The sequence below is a fragment of the Cricetulus griseus genome (assembly GCF_003668045.3).
Source record: "Cricetulus griseus strain 17A/GY chromosome 1 unlocalized genomic scaffold, alternate assembly CriGri-PICRH-1.0 chr1_1, whole genome shotgun sequence".
Taxonomy (NCBI): domain Eukaryota; kingdom Metazoa; phylum Chordata; class Mammalia; order Rodentia; family Cricetidae; genus Cricetulus; species Cricetulus griseus.
Genome location: NW_023276807.1, coordinates 40,439,866 through 40,460,480, shown reverse-complemented (window position 1 = coordinate 40,460,480; position 20,615 = coordinate 40,439,866). Strand labels below are relative to the sequence as shown.

Sequence of the window (20,615 nt, the reverse complement as noted above, 5' to 3'; positions counted from 1 at the left end):
CCTGTTGTGGTGACCCCCCAACCATAAAATTATTTTCATTACTACTTCATAACTGTAATTTTGGTATTGTTATGAATTGTAATATAAATACTGACTTGTAGGAGATCTGATATTCAGCTCATAGGTTGAGAACCACTGGTCTAGAACATCTTAACACATGTAACAATGGACTATTTATAGACATACATTTACATCCCTTTTACCCCAAACACACATACTATATGATCCTCTCATCAGGAAAATACACAATGAAGCAATCGTGTACCTCAGAATGCAAAGCCCAGAATACTCCTGCTGGAGTATATATAATAAAATGTTTGTTTTCACATATTGTTGGAAGGCTGTCTGTTTCTCCACACTTTGAAAAAGAAAATTGAACTACCAACAGTAAAACTTTAAATGAACTGTCTTTTAATCCAACAATTCCACTCCTAGGGAGGTATAACCGCTGACATGACTGTTATGCTCACCCAACAAACACAGCTGCAAAGAATCACAAGGCTCAACTAGGAGTGGAGAATGCCTGACTTGACTAGGCCTCCTGCTATCTTCAGGTAGAGCCAAAAGTTGTCATCCTGTTCATTGTCTAAGAAAAGCCAAAGTCCACAGCCTTAAGATTTCTTACTTTCTAATACATATATTTTAAAGTAATAATGTGTATGTGTGAGTGTGTGTGTGTGTGTGTGTGTGTGTGTGTGTGTGTTTGTGTGTGTGTGTGTGTGTTGTACCATGACAGAACTTTATGCTGTAAACTCGACATATAGCGTTTAGCTCTTTCTCAAGGCATTAGAAAAATTATGCTCATATAGAGACAAACCATTTGATATGTGAAAGATTTAAAAAGCACTTTCAATCATTTAAAACTGGTTTCTAGTCTTTAGTAATTCACATTACAAGCTAAAGATTTATTCTAATTTTCAAATTTTTATAATTTCTCAATTATAGGTACAAAACTTTCCATGACCAGCAATGGTGGTAAAACATAAGCCAAGGATGAAGAAATGTCTTGAGACTTAAGAGTACAGCTGCTCTGGCAGAGGACCTGGTTGGATTCCAGCACCCACATGGCAGCTCATCACTGCCTGTAACTGCAGTTCTAGGGGATCCAACACCCTCTTCTGCTCTCAGAGGGTACCAAACATGTATGTGATACACATCCATACATGTAGGCAAAACACTCACATATACAAAATAAAATAGTAAAAATTTTAAAATAGTTAAAACAAGAAAAAAGGCCAAGTGCTTAATTGAAAAACCTCCCAAGGTCCTCCCCCTCCAATAGTGCCCACTGTTTCTTTCACCCAGCTCTTTACAAAGTTTCCATTTTGAGAACCAAATTTGGGAAAATATCAACTAAATGCTTGCCTTTGGTTTTCTTCACCTGACCACTGCTGGTCACCAAAAGTACTGAACCTGTAATTGGGAAACCATGTTTAAAGGCTGGGGGAGAAAAGGCCCTGGGATGAGACATCACATGGTTCCAAACCTAGGCATGGCACTACTTGGAGGTGGTAAAACCTTTAGCAGGTAGGAAAAAAACAAGTGGAAGGAGGTTAGGTGAATACTTTTACTTTTGCCCCCTTATTGTGGATCTGCTATCTTGTTTGGGTTTTGGTGTGGGTTATTGAGAATATGTTTGGGGTTCTGCTGTTTTGGCTTTGGTTAATGAGAATATCCCTATGGGGAGAGGTTGGTTGTTTTGGAAACAGGGTCTCACTGGGTAGCCCAGGCTAACGTCAAACTTAAAATCCCTCTGCTTCACTCTTTCCTCCTTTTTTTTTTTTTTTTGGTGGGGGGGTTGAAAAGTAGGAACTCCAAAGGCTGGCCAACTTGTTCGTGAAGACAAAGGCTAACTTGACTTCTGCTGTCACACACCTGTTCCTCAGATAACACAACTTTCTCCACAGTCACTTTCTTACAATGCTGGATTGGGGAAAGGTAAAAGAAAGGCATGCACTCCCACTGTCGTGAAGGATATTGGTAAAACCTACAGCATCTATCTGATACGGCCTCCCTATGGAATCTGATCAATCAGCTTTTGCTTCAGTATTTTCAGACATATATCACAATATTCATTCATAAGAGATTTTGCTGAGTCAGACCACTATTATTTAAAAATACATTTTATTTTTATATTTAATTAAAATAAATGAAACCTATTTTCATATTAAGATTTAAAACTGTCAAACTAACCAAGGTCATTTTGAATTACACACAGTTCTCTAGAGGAAAAAAAATAGAGATCTTAATATATAATGCATATTTGAAAAATGTTTTCCAAAGTCAGGCCAAAACCTAAATGCTTTTCTCTAAGAGGTGTAACCAGATCTGCAAAATCAAGAACAGACAGTACAGACATAACAGCTTTTCAGTCCACAGCCATGATACACTCAAACTGACTGTGTGCCAAAGCCAGAGACACCCTCTTAAGAGAAAACACCTAAAGAAGCCTTGCAGAGAAACTTGGATACTCTGACACCACTAGTCACTAGACAGCCAGGAGCTGTCTGAAATCCAGTCTACACAGTTGGTAAAGTGGCAATGCTCTCTGGGTGGCTTCCCAGCCAATCATGACTTAATTCACCTCTCACCCACTATGTGCATTACACACTAGTAAACTAATGTCTCTCCTCTTTATTGTGCACATGTATTTTCAAGTGTTTTTCAATTTATGCAATTTAAGTTAAAAGGAAAAAACAGCCAGGCATGGAGGCATATGACTTTAATCCTGGTATGTGGAAGTAAAAATATAATTCAGTGGTCATCCTTGGCTACATCCCTAGTTTGAAGTTATCCTGAGCTACATTAAGCCACAAACAAACGGTAAGGGAAAGAAGGGAGGGGAAGAGAAAGAAGGGAAGAAAAGGTGACACAAAGCTCATGGGTTGTGGGTATAACTTTCTGTGAAGCTACAGAAATGGTAGTCTATCTTACAAAAATGAATACAAACCTGCAGTCGTCATCGCTACCCACACAAGTGTCACAGGGCTGTCCTCCCAAGGATCCTGAGCATCTGGCAATCATCTCACTTTTAAACTACGTTATTCTCAACACTGCCTCTTTCAAAACAGGCTATTCTGCCTTGGCCTCAAAAAATAATTTATTCAAGACCAAAGAAACAAAGAAACGTGTATATCTTCCCTGGGAAGGAACTTGAAAGGCCATTGCATTAGACAAGATTGGCAGAGATGGGAACATTTGCAAGGGCATGGTTCCCACTGTGCACTCTGGGCAACCATGTAGAAGCTGGTACAGCAAAGCAGGGCAGGAACATGGCTCTACAGTTGAGTAGGTCTAGCTCTGCTGTTACTCACTAATGCCACTCCCTTGACCCAGACACTTGACCTCTGTTAAACTCTTTTTAAGGGTCTTATTGTTCTTTTGTTTTAAATATAATTGGTATTAGAGTTCCAAAAACAGAAAAAAACACAGCACTGACCAGGAAAGTACTATAAATTGTAAAAGGGGTTATGCTTGTTATTGTTCTAGATGTATTATTTTTGTTTTGTTTTGTCTCAACAATAAATGGAAATCAATAATTTTTAGGTATCTCCATCTAATTCACTGTAACTCCACTGTTGGCTTACACTGCACCAAACTGTGAAGCAGATTCAACCCATGGATATCATGTCCATTATTGTAGTCACACAGAGCTCTTGGCAGAATGCCTCACACGCAACAGCACAGTTCAGCTATGAGCCACAGAATGTTACCAGTTTTCAAGAAAACTAGTTAGAGCCAAGCAGAGTGGCACACAGCTTCAATCCCAGAATTCTGGAAAGAGGCAGATGACTCTCTGTGAGTTCAAAACCAGCCAGGTCTTCATGGTGAGACCTGTCTCAAGAAAAGAAAGACAGAGAGAAGAAAGGAACCTGGTTGGTTTGCTTGGATTGCTAGCAGACAGATTCAAAAGGACCACAAATGATAGAAATGAGAGCAACAAAAAGGAGTAGAGATCGGGCACCCAGCATGAGGCAATGGATATATCACTCTTTAGCTATTTTTGCCTGTGTGGCTACCCTTTACAGAGAGGAAAGCACACGTTTCCTGAAGCCATTCTACTGCTTCTGTTCCTTTACACTTCCTGTTAATAAGGCCTGCAAGCCACTTTGTCTACTTTTACAAAGGCCAGTTTGGCTAAAGCTGGACTATGCTTTGTTATGCTTCATTGTGAGCTTGCTTTCCTTAGAATCAAAGAAAACTGTCAAAACAGAAACTAAGTGATTATCCCTTTTGGGAATTTTGTATTGATAGAAAGTGATGGTATTTGTAAAATTTCTTCCTCCTTTATGGGGTTTTAAGATTTACTGTTTGTTTGTTTGTTTGTTTGAGACAGGATATCACTAGCTGGCCTTGAACTCACAGAGATCCAACTGATACCACTAAAATTTACATAAGAGCTGGGTACCGTGTGATATGTCCACACATGCACATACATTGGCTGATATCTCATCAGGTCAGCCATCTCACTCATAACTGAAGTCATTGTTAGGGAATGTTTATAAGAGTCTTGCTATCTAGCCCAGGTGGGCCTGGAACTCAAGATTTTCCTCCTTAGCCTTCTAAGTGCTGAGATTAGATTTGTACCACTTGCCCAGCTAACAAAATCTTTGAAAATTTTGTGTGTGTGTGGGGGGGGGCTAGAGAGATGGCTCAGGGGTTAAGAAGACTTGTTGCTTTTTCAGAGGACTTCAGTCAACACCCAGCATTCATGTCAAGTGGCTTAAATCTCTCTCTTTCTCTCTCTCTCTCTCTCTCTCTCTCTCTCTCTCTCTCTCTCTCTCTCATATTCAAAGATAAAAATAAATGCTATGAAAAATCCTTTTTTTCTAATGAGTACAGTACTGCAATCTTTTAGTTCTGGCTACTTGCTTGTTGGGAGACCAGAATGTGAGGGCAATCTATGTAACCAGAACCACCGAAAAGGAAAATCCGCTCTTCTAGTACATTATTGTCATATGTACAGTCGCTGTGTTATGGCACAGTAACAGCACACCATATTATCACTCTTAAATAAGCTTAATTTCTATCTTAATTGTAAGATTTATTTTTTAGACAAAGCCTACAAATCTCCCATAGTGATACTTTTCTAGATTTCAAACAGGCTATAACTTTTCAAATGTTATTTTCAGCTATGTAAGTTGTAAAGACACATCCTTTAATATATTATGGATGTAAAGATGTGAACAGGGCCACAATCCCATCATCCTGGAGTGTCTGGACCTATTTCCTTGTAGTCAGCGTGTCCATCATTTTGAGACTATAACTATGGGCAAGTTATTTTTCTGCACCTTAGTTTCCTTAGTTGTAATACATAACAACAGTATCTAACTAATGATGAGGGCTAATATGAGCATCAATAGAAAGAACACACATGAAGTACAACACCAACAAAAAGTTACATGAATCATAAACCATCACTGGCACTTTTTCTATGTACATACTATATGTGTGTTATATGTGTGTTGCGCACATGTGTACATGGAAGTCAGAGGTCAGCATCTCGGGTCTTCCTCAATTGTTCTTACTTTATTGGGGGTGGGGGGACAAGGTCTCCCACTGAACCTGGAGCTTGCCTATTCAGCTGGACTAGCTGGCCAGCAAGCCTCAGCAATCCTGTTTCCTTCCACCCTCCTCAGCACTGGAGTTACAAGTGTGCACCATCAAGCCTGGTTTTTTACACAGGTTCTAAGGATCCAAACTCAGGTCCCTCAATGCTTGCATGTGAAGGAATCTACCCACTGAACCAGCCAACCACCCTTATTTGCATACTTCTAAAAGAAACTACAATCAACTCTGCATTTGGCTCTTTAGAATCAAAATTGTATTAAAAGCATTGTTTTCATAATGGAAACTTGGAATATAATGTTTGAATGACTTATACCATAATTTATCTGCTTACTCTACACTAAATTTGCTTCCACTTTTTTTCCTATTCTAAATGAAAAGTATTTCATTTTTGTACTGTTGATATAAATAAAGTACTACCAAAAATGTTCTAAAAGATGCTAAAGGTGCTTATGAAATATATGGTGGATCTGGGGGCTGGAGAGAAGGCTCAGAGGTTAAGAGCACCGACTGCTCTTCCAGAGGTACTGAGTTCAATTCCCAGCAACCACATGGTGGCTCACAACCATCCCTTATGAGATCTGGTGCCCTCTTCTGGTGTGCAGATATACATGGAAGTGGAATGTTGTATACATAATAAATAAATAAATCTTTTTTTAAAAAAAGAAATATATGGTGGATTTGGATCCTAACTTTATTTAAAGGATTTAATGCCTAAAGGATTTTCCTGTGGGCTGGGAAGATTGCCTGGTGCAGTGGGTACAAGAATTTTCGGCACAAATGTGAGGACCTGAGTTAGAATCCCCGGAATCCACATGAAAGCCAAACACAGAGCATGAACATCTGCACCCAGAATTCCTGTGGGTAGATGAGAGGGACACACAGAACCTCCAGACACAGGGCATGAACATCTGTAACCCAGTACTCCTGTGGGGAGATAGGAACACACAGGAGAACCCCCAACAGCGTGCAGACCAGCCAGCCTGGCATACACAGTGGGAAAACACAGACCTGGTCTCAAATAAGGTGAAGGTAAAGACAGACCCAGAAGTTGTTCTCTGATCTCCACAAATGCACTGTGGCACACATGCACCCACATTCACGTTAACATCCTCCCTCTCTCTCTCCCCTCTCTGAGACACACACACACACACACACACACACACACACACACACACACACACACGAATAAAATAAAAAATAAAGAATGTGCTTCAAGAAGTCTTCCACCAGCTAAGAGGATACTGAAGAACATGGGGGAGGGGCTTGGAGGAGGAGCACTAAAGTTGGGCCTTTCAAGACAGGGTTTCTCTAGGTGTGGCTCTGGCTATCCTGGAACTTGCTTTGTAGACCAGGCTGGCCTCAAACTCACAGAGATCCACCTATCTCTGCCTCCCGAGTGCTGGGGCTCTAAGTTTCTTAATTCAGAAGAGTTTAGACTTTATCTCAGGGATAAGTTTTTGTTGATGTTTTTGGTTTTTGTCTTTTCAAGACAGGGTTTTTCTGTGTAATAGTTCTGGTTGCTCTGGAACTCGATTTGTAGACCAGGTAGCTTCAAACTCACAGAGATCCTCCTACCTCCTCCTCCTCCTCCCAAGAGCTGGGATTAAAGGCGTGTACCACCACCACCTGGTTAGGATAAGTATTTTTAACAATAATATCTAAATAATTTCTGAGATCCCTGGACCCCACTTTGAGAAACACTGCTAAGCAGTCCAGATAAGAATCAACAATATATTAATATAAAACAATGATGCCATATAAACTGAGAGATGACTCCCAAGATTCACCTCCGGGACTGAGATGTGGCTCAGCTGGTCAAACGCTTGCTTTCCATGTGATCATAACCTCCTGGAAAGAAGCATCATCAGTCTGATGGCAGAGACTGACTGGCTGACTGGAACTTCAGTGCTGTGGAGAGGTTGGAATGTTGCAGGTCCACAGGCTAACGACCTTATTGTGGGCTAGTTCTGGCCCTCTGAAATAGCCATTCCTTGCCACCTCTGTGTTGGAACTACCATTTTGTGACAATAGATTAAAAACCTTTTACAATCTATTGACTTAGGAGAACACTGGCATTCACCAATCCAAATGCTAAGAATGTCATCAAATAAACTAGGCAGTGGTAACCCACACCTTAGTCCGGAACTCAGGAGGCAGGAGTATCTTTGCATTCAAGGCCAGCCTGGTTTACAGAGTGAGTTCCAGGACAATCGGGGCTGTCTTGAGAAAAAAAAAAAAAAGCAAGGAAAGTCAGCTCAATCAATGAAGTAATTTTTGAATAAGTACAGGCTTTACAGCAAAAGCTTATAATGTCCCACGCCATGTACAGAAGTTGAATCAATCATTCCTGAAGCCACCAATTCATAGAATTCAAATGCTTTCAAAATTATAAAACTGTATACTCCTGTAAAGGGGAAAAACAACTCCCTAACCTAACTTTGATTTCACCTAACCAGGGAAATTGTTCCAGAGTACAAGCAAATTCCCTGAACAGCAATGGTATAGCCAGAGATGGCTTCAGGTAAAGTAGTCCAGGGCTAGACCCCACCTGAACCTCTTCATTCCCTACATTTCACAATATGCAATGCAAACTTCCATGACAACAATTAAAATTTTTCACATTTATTCATCATTTATTATGTGTGTGGCAGTCAGAGGACAACTTGCAAGAGTTGGTTCTCTCTGTCTACCATGTAGGTCCCTGGGGTTGACTCAGGTCCTCAGGCTTGATAGCAAGCATCCTTACTACACAATCTCCTCAGCCACCTCCCAGACTTTTTACCAGACAAGTTTGAGAAGCAATCCCTTCAATCACAAGAGAAACAAGATGAACCCTATGAACACTGGGTCAGATCACAGCCACACAGTGCCCTAACCTTCCCTGTCTCAAGTCCCCTCCACTCAGTAACCCTTCCCATAGCCATTCAGAAGGCTCTGGTGACGGGACAACCACAGACCTGTTGACTCTTCTCTGAGTTCTCAGATCTGTCCTGCTCTTAGGACCTCCCTTGGCTTAGATGACACCTAAGTGACTATCAAATATTCTTGTCTAATCTGTCATACCATGAAAAGCCCAGAACCACCCACCATTCATCTAGCTTGGTCGTGTTTGGGAAGGCATTAACCCATTTAAACCTGCTTTCTGATTCATAAAATGGAATAATAGTAAATGTCTCCTTAGAGGTGTAAATGAGTATTTAGTATAATGTAGAATAGACAGGAAGCACTCAATAAATGTTTTTGCTGTTTGTTATTTCATTCATTTCTTTCCAGATCTTCTACCACTTCTTTTTAAAATCACCTTTAAAAGAGGGGGCAGGGCTGGAGAGATGGCTCAGAGGTTAAGAGCACCAACTGCTCTTCCAGAAGTCCTGAGTTCAATTCCCAGCAACCACATGGTGGCTCACAACCATCCCTTATGAGGTGCCCTCTTCTGGTGTGCAGATATACATGGAAGCAGAATGTTGTATACATAACAAATAAATAAAATCTTTAAAAAAAAAAAGAGGTGGGCAGTAGTGGCACACACCTTTAATCCCAGCACTTAGGAGGCAGAGGCAGGTGGATCTCTGTGAGTTCGAAACCAGCCTGGTGTACATGAGCTAGTTCAGGGACAGGCTCCAAAGCTACACAGAGAAACCCTGTCTGGGGGAAAAAAAGAAAAAGAAAAGAAAAGAAAGAGAAAAGAAAAGAAACAAAGAAAAAAGTACCTTCTACAGAATGTCATCTTCCCCCACCTTCAACAATTATTTTTGCCTCCCACTTATCAAGATATTTGAAGCTTGAAGTATCTCCCAGGTGCTCCCATGTCACACACCCCTACCCTCCACGCCACCCACTGCTCCAGTCTCAAGCCTGATTCCTTTCACACATGCTCAGATCCTGTTTCCTGGCGCTGCTTTACCAACCAGCCTGTATATGCGAGCTTTTCAGCCCCTTCCTCTGCACTCCAAAATCTTTAACTCAGAAATATGCTTCCGTTTCTCCTCTAACAGTGACAACAGTGGCTGGAGCGGTGGGTCGACGGTGAAGAGCACTTGTTCTTGCAGAGGACAACAGTTCAATTCTCAGCACCCACATGACCACTGTCCCTACCTAATTTCAGTTCCAGAGGACCCAATACCCTCCCCTGGCCTCTGAGAGTACCAGACACACATGGAGTACATAGACATAGAAGCAGGCAGAACACCCATAAACATAAAGTCAATAAATAAATCTAAACATACTTTTAAGTGGCCACAAATTCCCATAATGCATGACACCACAATGCTCCAATGCTGCCTTTTCTCCTTTCCTCTCAGCTAGCTTCTAGTCCATGTGCCCTACAAGCTATCTCTGTACTTCCCAACCCCCACTTTCAACCTCCAAGGCTACCTTCACCTCTTTACCTAAAGCCCATACAATACTGGCATAGGTCTACAGCATCTACCAAGTTGCAGAAGACAGAGGTTACCCTCTTTCTGGATGTCTGCATACCACATAATACTATGGCTATTCACTCTTCTCTCATGCCATCTCTGAGTTTTCCTCTCCTCAATCTCTGCCCGTTCCTCTCACTCCTCAGTAGGCTTTTTTTTTTCCTCCTTTGCTTGCCCAATTCCCTTCTATGCAACCACTGCCAAGTCAGCAACTCCCTCTCCTAACAAACTCACTTGTTTAACCCGTGTCTCTCCCTCACATTGCACATTATTGCACACATAATTTCAAGTTGAGCACATTCACAGGTATGTCAAAATATTCAGGACCAAAGCTTTCCTAGTCATACCTCTCTCATGCCAAACCCACGCAAATGCCATCTGTATCCATTCAATCACACAAACTGAAAGCTAGAGGTAAGCCAGAATTCACCTCTCCTCCCCTTAGGAAACATCTACTGGGCAGAAGTGAAGAGCACAAATAAAACTGACTAGATAGAAGGACAATTGAGTCTGCACATCTGTCCAGCTAAATTACAGGCATTGAAAATGGGGCGCCTTCTGTGAGGCATGAGGTTCACACACGGATGCCACATGAGGATAAACTCAGGAACCACAGGCGATTTCAGTGGAGGGTGAGCGAGCAGAGGTATGATGCTACCCACAAGAACCTACCACGTGAGTGAAGTGTCCATTGTTTTAATGCCTCCTCTCCTTCCCAAGCCAAGCCAGTCAGAAATCCTGGACGCCTTACCAGCAGTTTGATGGGAATGGGAACTGATCCAAACATGACCAATAAGATATGAGGGAAACATTGCCAGGGGCATTTCTAGGAATTGTTTTGCCCCCCCCATTCCAATCATTTTCCTGCTCCTTTCAATTACCATCCTGTGAAGTTGATAAAATAGTCACTTGACCAACAGCCCAAGAATGGACTGACTCATGAGAAGGGAGAGCCCAGGGATGCACTGAGATGGAGCTGTGCCTTCCACTTACTTTGAGATTATGTGCTATTTCTTAAAATAATAAATCACTTTAAGGTTTAAAAAACAAAGTCGCTATAGGAATCAGTTATGCTTACAACACATTTTATTAGCTGGTGGTGATGGTTCGAAGCCTGGAAATCCAGCTGAGGCTGAGGTAGGGGGGCTGTATTGAATTTGAGGACATACTAGTCAACCCATGAGTTCTAAGCTGCCTAGACTGTAGTCTGAAACCCTGTCTCAAAACAACTACCAATCTCACCTTTGGTTCTTCCTTGTTTATTTTTGTGGTAAATGTGAAAGCAGCTCTCAGAATTAAACCTTAATGAATCATAGTCTGGGAAAGCTGACTTTTACCAGAGACTTCAAGAGCATATGACTGTCATGGTTCAAATGCAGAAAAAAATGCTAACTTAAAACCTATTCTACTGATTCATTCCAGAAATATTTATCCGTCAGCTATCAAGTCTCCTACTGAAATACTAAAGATAACAGAGGCCAGTTTCTGCCAGCCTAGAGTACAAGGGTTAATGATAAAGGGCACATGACTACTCCCAAATGGCATAATAAATATTAAAACTGTGAGCCGGGCAGTGGTGGTGCACACCTTTAATCCCAGCACTCAGGAGGCAGAGGCAGGTAGATCTCTGAGTTCGAGGCCAGCCTTGTCTACAGAGTGAGCTCCAGAACAGTCAGAGAGAGCTACACAGAGAAACCCTGTCTTGAGGGGGAAAAAAAAATGTAAACCATGATAAGCACAAGAAGTAGTATTTGGTGCTACCAAACACGTAAATTCAGGGAAAACATCTCTATCCAAGTAATGCTGAGGGCTGAAAGCAGAAAAGAGAACAAAAGGGGAAAGGGGGACAGACAGACGTGCTGAAGGCAAAAGCCATCAAGTCTAGAGTCACAGGGAGCTTGACACTGAGGTCTGAAGCTGGAGTGGAAGTAATTGCCACAGTTCAGACTAGAGCTAGGAATAACAACAGGAAGCTGCTGATGGGCTTTAATTAAACATGCTACCAAAGAAGGATCTGCATAGGCTTGTCTTTTTAAAGACTAAATGAATGAAGGAGCCCACACAGAGGCTGCTACAGTCGGTGTAGTGAGGTCCAGACATGGGAACTTGAAAGGAGTGGGCACAGTGCGTGGGGAGACGATGAAGATGGGGGAGGGTACAAGGGGAGACAATGAAGATATCAGGGGGACTCTTACACTACTGAGTGAAAGAAACAGGACAACCTTTCTAGCTCCTATCAAGCATTAAAAATAGCTGGAGGGGGGAGAGAAAAGGAGGAGAAGAAAGGAGGAAGATGGAAGAAGGAGAAGAGGAAGACAGAAAAAGATGACAACAAAGATGCCGCCATCTCCACCGACAAAAATCAACCCATATGCAGCTCTAGGGAAGAGAAACAGTGGAGCACCAAGAAATGCCCTTTCCTCAAGGCTCTGCATCAAGCAAGAACTGAGGAAACAGAAACAAACTCACAGAATGGTAGATGGCAAACAGGAGGGAGTAAGGGTGAAAGGGGAGGACTAAGGGTGAAAGGGGAGGACTAAGGGTGGGATCAGATGGTGGGGTGCTACTTACAGGAGGAGTGCCAAAGCCTATAGCTATCTATCAGTTACTTCTCCATGCAGAGGAGGGTGAGAACTATTAATCTAGTTATGTAAGAAATCAAAGTTGCACATTAATTTTCCAAAAGGTGTATTCAACATGAAGATAGCTTATTAAACAGGCCCTAACAAACAAGTTTGCAACTTAATTTAACAATGTACCATTCACTGCTTCCTCCTAGGCCTCAGAGGCATTCCACTTTAAATTTACATGCATTTTTCTTTACAGCTAGCTTTCCTGCTACTCAGGCATGGAAATCCCCAGGACAACTAATATACAAGGACAGGCCACTACCTAAAGGAGCTGACGAGTGCAGGCTAGCCTAGCCCCAGGGTAAGACCAGGTACCCTCAAAAGCCTAGCTACCAAGAGCAGCATGTGATCCCACAAGTCCACCCAAGTACACTCACATTCATGGAAGTTTCTGGAAAGCTCCACCATGTTTGTATAAACTACAGGAATGGACCCCAGGACTCAAGCAGGGTGTGACTTGGACCTACCCCTGGCACTCAGCCTACAGGGAAAGTCTCTAAAGCAGGCTTACTCTTGCCCTCTACATCCAAACAATCAACACTACTTTGTAATGCTTGTTGAGTTTGCATTTTTCTTTTCAAAGTCCAGTTGCTGTTAAAAAAAAAAATCAAGTTTCTATGCAGTCATTTGAATGCTAACAGCCTTCAGCAGACACTATTCATTTTCTGAAGCCCATACCCTCTGCAGATACCTTGCTGAGTCATCTTTTTAGTACAATTGAAAACATACATTTTTAAAGGAAATCTAGGACACTGCTTACCCCAATGTGATATGGTTTAGAAATGAACCCCACAGCATTTTTAAGCAAGCAACATCAATTACCAAGGTGACATCACTGCATACTCCCCAAACAAAAAGCTGTTTAAGATTCTAGGGTTGGAAATAAGCAAGCAAGCAGGAAATGACTGGAATTAAGAGAAGGTTCAGAGTAAGAACACTAACATCTCAAGACTTCAACCTTCACACTGCAGTGTAAACAATGGGGTTCTAGTTGGCCCTTTGTCTCTGTTGATAAAACACTAACCCAAACCAGCTTGGAGGAGGGAAAGTGTTTATCTATCTGGTTTACAGGTTATAATCTACTACCAAGTAAAGCTGAGGCAGGCCGTGAAGCAAAGACCATGAAGGAATGCTGTTTACTGGCTTTCCAGCTTGGGTGCACCTCCCCAGGGAGGTCACTGCCCACAGGCTGGGGCCCCCTGTATCAATTAGCAATCAAGAAAATGCCCAGACATGCCCACAGGCCAGTCTAGTTAAGGCAAATCTTCAAATGAACTTCCTTTTTTCCCAGGTGAGTCAGGTTGACAACAAAACTAAGCAAGACAGAGGTTTGCTTGGTACTGAATACTGGCTACAAGGAATGGCAGAACACTTGACAACGTTCTTAAATCTATCTGCCTGTAACTAGTGATATCTAATAAAGTCAAAGAAAAGCCTTGATTACTTTCTCTTTCCTGGCCTAGAACTCATTCCGTATCTCAGGCTGGTCTAGCTAGAACTCACTACACACCCAAGACTGGTTCCAGATCCCCTGCTTAGGCCTCTGGAGTGTTGGGATTACAGGCCTGAGCCACTAATTGGCAGCACAACAGCTTTGTTAATCCTCTTCACTATTTTATCACTATGGTCACAGCATATCATTTTAAGCCCAATCTCATCTACTGGGCATTTCTATGGCCTACCTCTAATGTTAGCATGTCTGTACCCAGACAATGTCAAAAGGTACAAACTAACTTCAATTCTACTCTCACTTAAGAACTTTCACAAGGCCAAGACTGTCTTCCAGTCTTGGTTCCTGTGACTCATCTGATATATTCACTGACAACTCAAATCTCAAATTGTCCAACTACTCCCTCTCGGAAACAGTTTTCTGGATTCTTTTAACAAGTGATGAAAACGCATACTGCTCCTTTTAGACAATGCTGTTGAATTCAAACACAGCTTCCTCATTTCCAAGGATATGTTTGCTGATTTTGATTGGCATCTCTTTTTGTGTCCCATGTATTATATCTCTCTACTTTGAAGTTATTCATTATTCATATGTAACTTCATTTCATATGTATCAGCCTTAAAGAAGAGTTCCTTCATAACAGAGGAAAATAATTTTCCTACATGCGCAATCGCTGTTCATAAACCATGAAATGATAGGTATCAAAACTTCCTGAATACATATTTGTAGTTGCTTATACATTAAAATATATCAGGGAGAATGAATAACAACTATTGCTGGGGTCAGCTTTTGTATAAGAAAGCTTTCCTAAACACACACACACACACACAGTTTATTCTTCCATATAACTTCACTAGTCATGTGACTGTGTAGCCTATAAAAAGTATGATTAGAATTAAGAACAGCATGAACTTAAAGTGCAGTATCCCTGATACCACAAAGAATTAGGCAGGATCCTATGGTTTAAAAGTTTTTAATTGGTACTCTGTAAACCAAATATCAATCCAAGGATTTAAGAGTCATTAAAAAAAAAAAAAAGCCATTTTTTTTTCCCTACTGGTCACCATGACTCAAAACTCCCTTAGTTGAAAAGTGAACAAATATTCTAAACAGAGCAGTAAATACATTATGCCATTATCTGTTATCAAATTATTGAGGATTGTTTATCACATTAGTATAACAAAGGAAAGCCACAAAGGGCTATATAGTCTCTCTAATTCCTGTTTCTTTCCTTTTCCTCTCAAGTAACTAAATTAAGTTTGTTTCACTCAAAGAACATTTGTATTAGTAAAAGAACCCATTTAGGAATCCCAGCAGTCTGACTCAAGCCAACTAGAGCAGTGGATAGCTGTGTGAATGTTCTTACTGTCCCTCTGAGCATCTGCCTTCCCATCCAATCAATGCTACTTGGCCTGAGAGGGTTGGACAGGGAGTACTCTTGTTTATCTCTGGAGCCTCCCAATGTCACAGGCCAAACACTCATAAAGACAGTAATTCAGGCTCTTAATGCTACCATTGCAAGGCTCTCCCTCTTTGCTAGGAAGCTGGGGGAACTTTCAAACCTAAAGTCATCAAATACTTGACACTTGTTCTCATCAAAACCTATCTACCAAGAAAGAGCATACTATATCCTGACACTGAGCAGCTCAGTGGCAAAAAAATTAACAATAATAACATAACAAGATCAGAATATGAGTTATGTTTCAGATATTCAGAAATGCTTACTGATTTCACTGACAAACTTCCTGCACTTTTCTGTCTGATGACCTTTCTAGTCTTCCACTAACACCTTCCCTTCTTCACATGATCACCACCTTTTGTTTCCCACATGCTACTACACCCAACTTCCACGGCCATTGCTGTACTCCAGTCTTCATTAATTGTTTACTCCACTTCATGTGGTATAAATCAAGTAGAAAACATTAGGTATTTGAGGCAAAGTAGGTTAGTTACTTTACCACATTAGCACAATAGTCCACACTGTGTTGACAAATCATATTGTTAACTGTAGACCCTATAAATTTACACTATTATAAATTATCCAACTTTCAGTAAGGTTTTATTAAAGTAGTTAGTAAATTGTATCTAACAAAAGAGAAAAATCCAGAGTCTGAGACAGAAAAGGTGAAAAAAGATTTTGAATGGCATTTTTGATGAAATTTATTTCATCAAATATTGTTGTATTTCATCAAATACTGTTGTAAAACCAAAATCTTGCATATGTAAGATATCCACTAGGTACTATGTTAATTGGAAAGGAAAAAGCACAAATTTAATGGCCACAAATAAATATAATTTTCCTAATTATCATCATCAAACACTTGAGCAGCCTTCAACTCCTATAAGGTACAGGGGATAATAACAGAAAGTATCAATTACAGATCCTAACTACATGGAGTTTACAACCAACAACACTGTGAAGCATCCAGAAGCATGACAAGACTCTAAAACCAAGTGTGGTAGTCCACACCTACAATCCCTGCTGCAGGAAGATGAAAAGTTCAAGGCCAGAGGTCAGAGGGATGGCTAGGAGCCTGAGAACTCTGTGCAAGTTTTGGGACCCAAATTTAGATTCCCATCAGTTTGGTGAGTGCAAATACTCTGTAAAAATAGAACCTGCAGGGGATGGAAACAGGCATATCCCTAGGGCTCCAATGGAAAGCTCCAGTTTCAGTGAGACTCTGTCTTAAACAACAACAAAAAAAAAGTGGCGAAAGATACCACTGTTGACCTCTGGCCTCAACAGGAGGCAATGCACCCACGCATAGGCATGCACCATATGAACAAAATAGAAAGATATCCCTTTACTGATTTTTTTTCATACAATATATTCTGATTATGGCTTCCCCTCCTCCCCAGCTTCTCTCAGATCCTCCCTACTTCCAGACCCACCCAAATCCACACCCTTTCTTTTTCTCTCTCTCCTTAAAATGCAAAGGGACATTTACAATAATATTAAGATACAATAAAATCAAACAAACCAGAATAAGACAAAACAATCAAAAAAAGAACCAAAGAAAAAGCACAAGAAACACGTGTACACACACACACACACACACACACACACACACAGAGAGAGAGAGAGAGAGAGAGAGAGAGAGAGAGAGAGAGACCTAATAAAAATAAAATCAATAACCATAATATATAAACAAAAGGTCTGTAGGGTTTAAAAATGCCCAGACAAAGGACTGTGAGAAAAGAAAAGAAAAGAAAAGAAAAAAAAAAACAAACCAAACTTCCAAAATACCATTGAGTTCATTTTGTGTTGGCCATCTATGGCTGGGCAATGGGGCCTTCCCTTAAGTGTAGTTTGTATATCTGAGAAAACTAACTTTTTCTTTGTGAGTGGTTTATCAACTGGAGATAGCTTCTGGGTTATCGGTGGCAAATTTTGCCTACTTCCCCTCTTGGCACTGGGACCCCATTTGGCTTAGCCTGGTTCAGGCCCTGTGGGTGCTACCTCTGCCTCTTTGAATTCAATTTTCAGTGTTATGATGATGTCAGTCAATTTGATGGAGACATCTGCTGTTGATAATTGGCCTCGACATGGGCAAGTGTACCCACACATACACATGGACATGCATACACGCATATACCACACACACCAAATTTAACTAGTATTCTAAAATTAAAAAGAGTTCAAGGCTACTTGGGGCTGCATAGCAAGCCCCTGTCTCCAAAACCAAATCAAATCTTTAGCCACTTTTATCAATGTGCACAGTTTTGTTTTTTTTTTGGTTTTTGTCCCCTCCACAGAAAGAAGCCAGAGGGGAAGGAGAAGGGGGAGGGATGGGCTAGAAAGTTGGATACCAGTCTTATGGTATCTGGCTCATATGTGAAACATTCAAAGTGCACCATGTAAGGAAAAAATAGTTCTTTTTTATTCTGTAGTATTCAGTGCTACACTATCTCCATTTGGTTCCCTGCTAAACAGCCTCCCCCTCCACATATGCCAGATGACCTGTGGAGTCCAGCTTCCTATTCTACTCCCACAGAACTCACAGACATCGTATACTACATCACAGGTCTGTGCCTCCCAGTTTTCCATTCATAAAGAAAATGTCTGTTTAAAAAAACACACAAATTATTGCCAATACAACACAATGGGCTTGAATAAACAGCCTCTGTATTATAAGGAAAATGGAATATTACTAACATGCACTTTAATTTTAACTAATAAGTAACTTCCTGATCCTTTTTCTTTTTTCTTTTGATTTTTTTGAGACAGGGTTACACTGTCTAATAGTCTTGCCTGTCCTGGGACTAGCATTGTAGACCAGGCTGACCTCCAACTCACAAAAATCCACCTGTCTCTGCCTCCTAAGTGCTGGGATTAAAGGCATGTGCCACTACTGCCTGGCTAACTTCCTGATTATCTTACTTAAAGCTATTACAAGAAGTCAAGCTTAAAAAGGTTGGCCAGTCATTCCTCCCATATCCACCCCCAGTTAAAATTCACCCCTCCTAACACCTGAAATCAGATTTATGCACGCTGTCCTGTCACCTTTCAAGTACTCTTTTTTTATTTTTATTTCTTCTACAAAATCATTTTTCTAGATGATGATCCAGATTTTTCCCTTCCTCAGAAGTAAACCCACAGGTCGGCTAGGAGGTCTGAAAGTTTGCAATTTGCAGAAGCCGAGCAATAATCCACAGGTGAGGTTTGGGGACACTGATAGGTGGATGACAATATCTCAACTTTGACCTGACCCAGCAATTGGAACTTTCTTCCCTTACTGCATTCCCTCCCAACCACTTAGCTCTTGCCTTTTTTTTTTTTTTTTTGCTTCACACTTAACCACTATCTAAAAGTAGCTTATCTATTTCGTAGCCGCCCCCCCCCACACACACACAGGAATATAATCTGTAGTGACTAGGACTCTTATGTGACTTTCTAATTCAACCCAAACTTCCAGATCATGAAAGCCTCGGTTTATAAAAGCTGCTAAATAAGTACTGAACTCTGTATAAGTTCGTGTGATGTTTAAGAAATATGCTGTGCCTTACAGATCCATAAGCAAACTGGTCAAGTTTTAGGATCCTTACTTCTTATTAGGAGTGAAGAGGAAAAAAAAGGAAGAACGGATCTACTCTCCCAACCAAAGTTAAATGAAAAATATACATAAAAAATGTACAGTTAACTCAAAGTTTTTAATTGAAATAGACGTGCTAATTTTTTTTGAGAGTGCTGGAGTTTCCTGAGCCGACTGGGTGAGGATGCCACTCTAAAGTGACAGGCTCTGCAAAGTCATTTTGAAGAGTAGAAAGCTCTTCCAGAAAGTAGTAAGCGGCTGGTGCCATCAGTAAATACAAACCCTGGGGACAGTAGTCATTCTAACAAACATTTTTATGAAGTTGAGCCACTGCCATTCCCCTGGCCCCAGAGTCCTGGGTAATTTCAGTTTTATGATGATATCAACCAGCCAAGTACGGTAAAATGAAGGTCCTTTTAAAGGGTTATTATAAATAGACGGGAAGTAAAGGCTATTTAGTAAGGCAAAGTCCGCACGAAGGAGGGGAAAAGCAGTTCTTTCCTGAATTCCATAACCACAACCGTGGTGTCCTACACCTCGCTGAGGACAGTTTTTCCTCTTAGCAAACTACGGTGTTTCCTTGTAGTTACCCCCCTCCACGACAGCCCCACTTTAAATCAGACACCATGCTAAACTGCATTACTTAACCAACATGGTGGAAGACAAGACATTATAGGTACAAGTACACGGGGCCAGAGAGTAGCTACCCTGGACCGGTGACCTAACCAAGTTCTCTCTTCTGGAAACCGTCATAAAGTTATCTCCCACCCACCACGGATCGAAGACCCAAACACGATCACCAGTGTTGAGTGCAACGCCTGAGATGCGTCCTGTGGGTGCTGTGCTCGCGATTTTTCTCCAGCCCTCACCAAGTGCACCTCAACATCGGAGACCCTTCGGGTTGGCCGGGTGCTCCGAGGTGTGACGGAGGGCTGGGGGAGAGGATGAGTAACTACAGTGCCCCCAAACCGCGCGCGTGGCTAAGCTCGCGCCGCCCAGTCTTCCACGAGCTTCAGCTGCGGGAGGGCCACCCCGGGGGCCCCCCGCGGTCCGCGCGCGCGCCAGGCCGCGGGCACGCGACGGAGCCGAGACCGGTACTCACCCGCAGCGGACAGCGGACGGCCACGGCCAGGCGGCTCCAGGAAGAGGCGAAGTCTGGCGGCCGGGCGCGCGGGCTCCAGTAGACGAGCGCGATCAGAGTCCCCAGCAGCCAGGCGGCCGCGGCGCCGCTCAGGTACAGACTGAGACGCAGCAGCAAGGCGCCCGGCCCCGCGCCCGCCGCCGGTCCCCAACCCGGGACCAGGCAGCACAGCGCCAGCGCGGCCAGGGCAGCCACGGCCGCGGGTCCCCGCCAGCCCCGCCCGGGCCGTCCGCAGAGCCCGGGGCAGCGCGGCCGGCGTCTGCGGCGGGCGTGGGGCCGCGGCGGACGCCGCTGCTGTCGGTGGCATCGCGGTGCATGCTGCTTCCTGGGCCGCTGGGCGACAGGCTCATCTCCCGGCCCGCTGCCCCCCGG

General features: G+C 42.2%; 1 protein-coding gene across 1 annotated transcript in view; it reads right to left on the bottom strand.

Annotated features, from left to right (window-relative positions):
- Snx25 (sorting nexin 25) overlaps window positions 1-20,615 on the bottom strand; it is a 93,617-nt gene extending 73,002 nt beyond the window's left edge. The window contains 2 exon segments of the mRNA XM_027391103.2: window positions 20,205-20,470; window positions 20,473-20,615. Of these exon segments, the coding sequence (XP_027246904.2) occupies window positions 20,205-20,470; window positions 20,473-20,593 (387 nt within the window). The 5' untranslated portion in view covers window positions 20,594-20,615.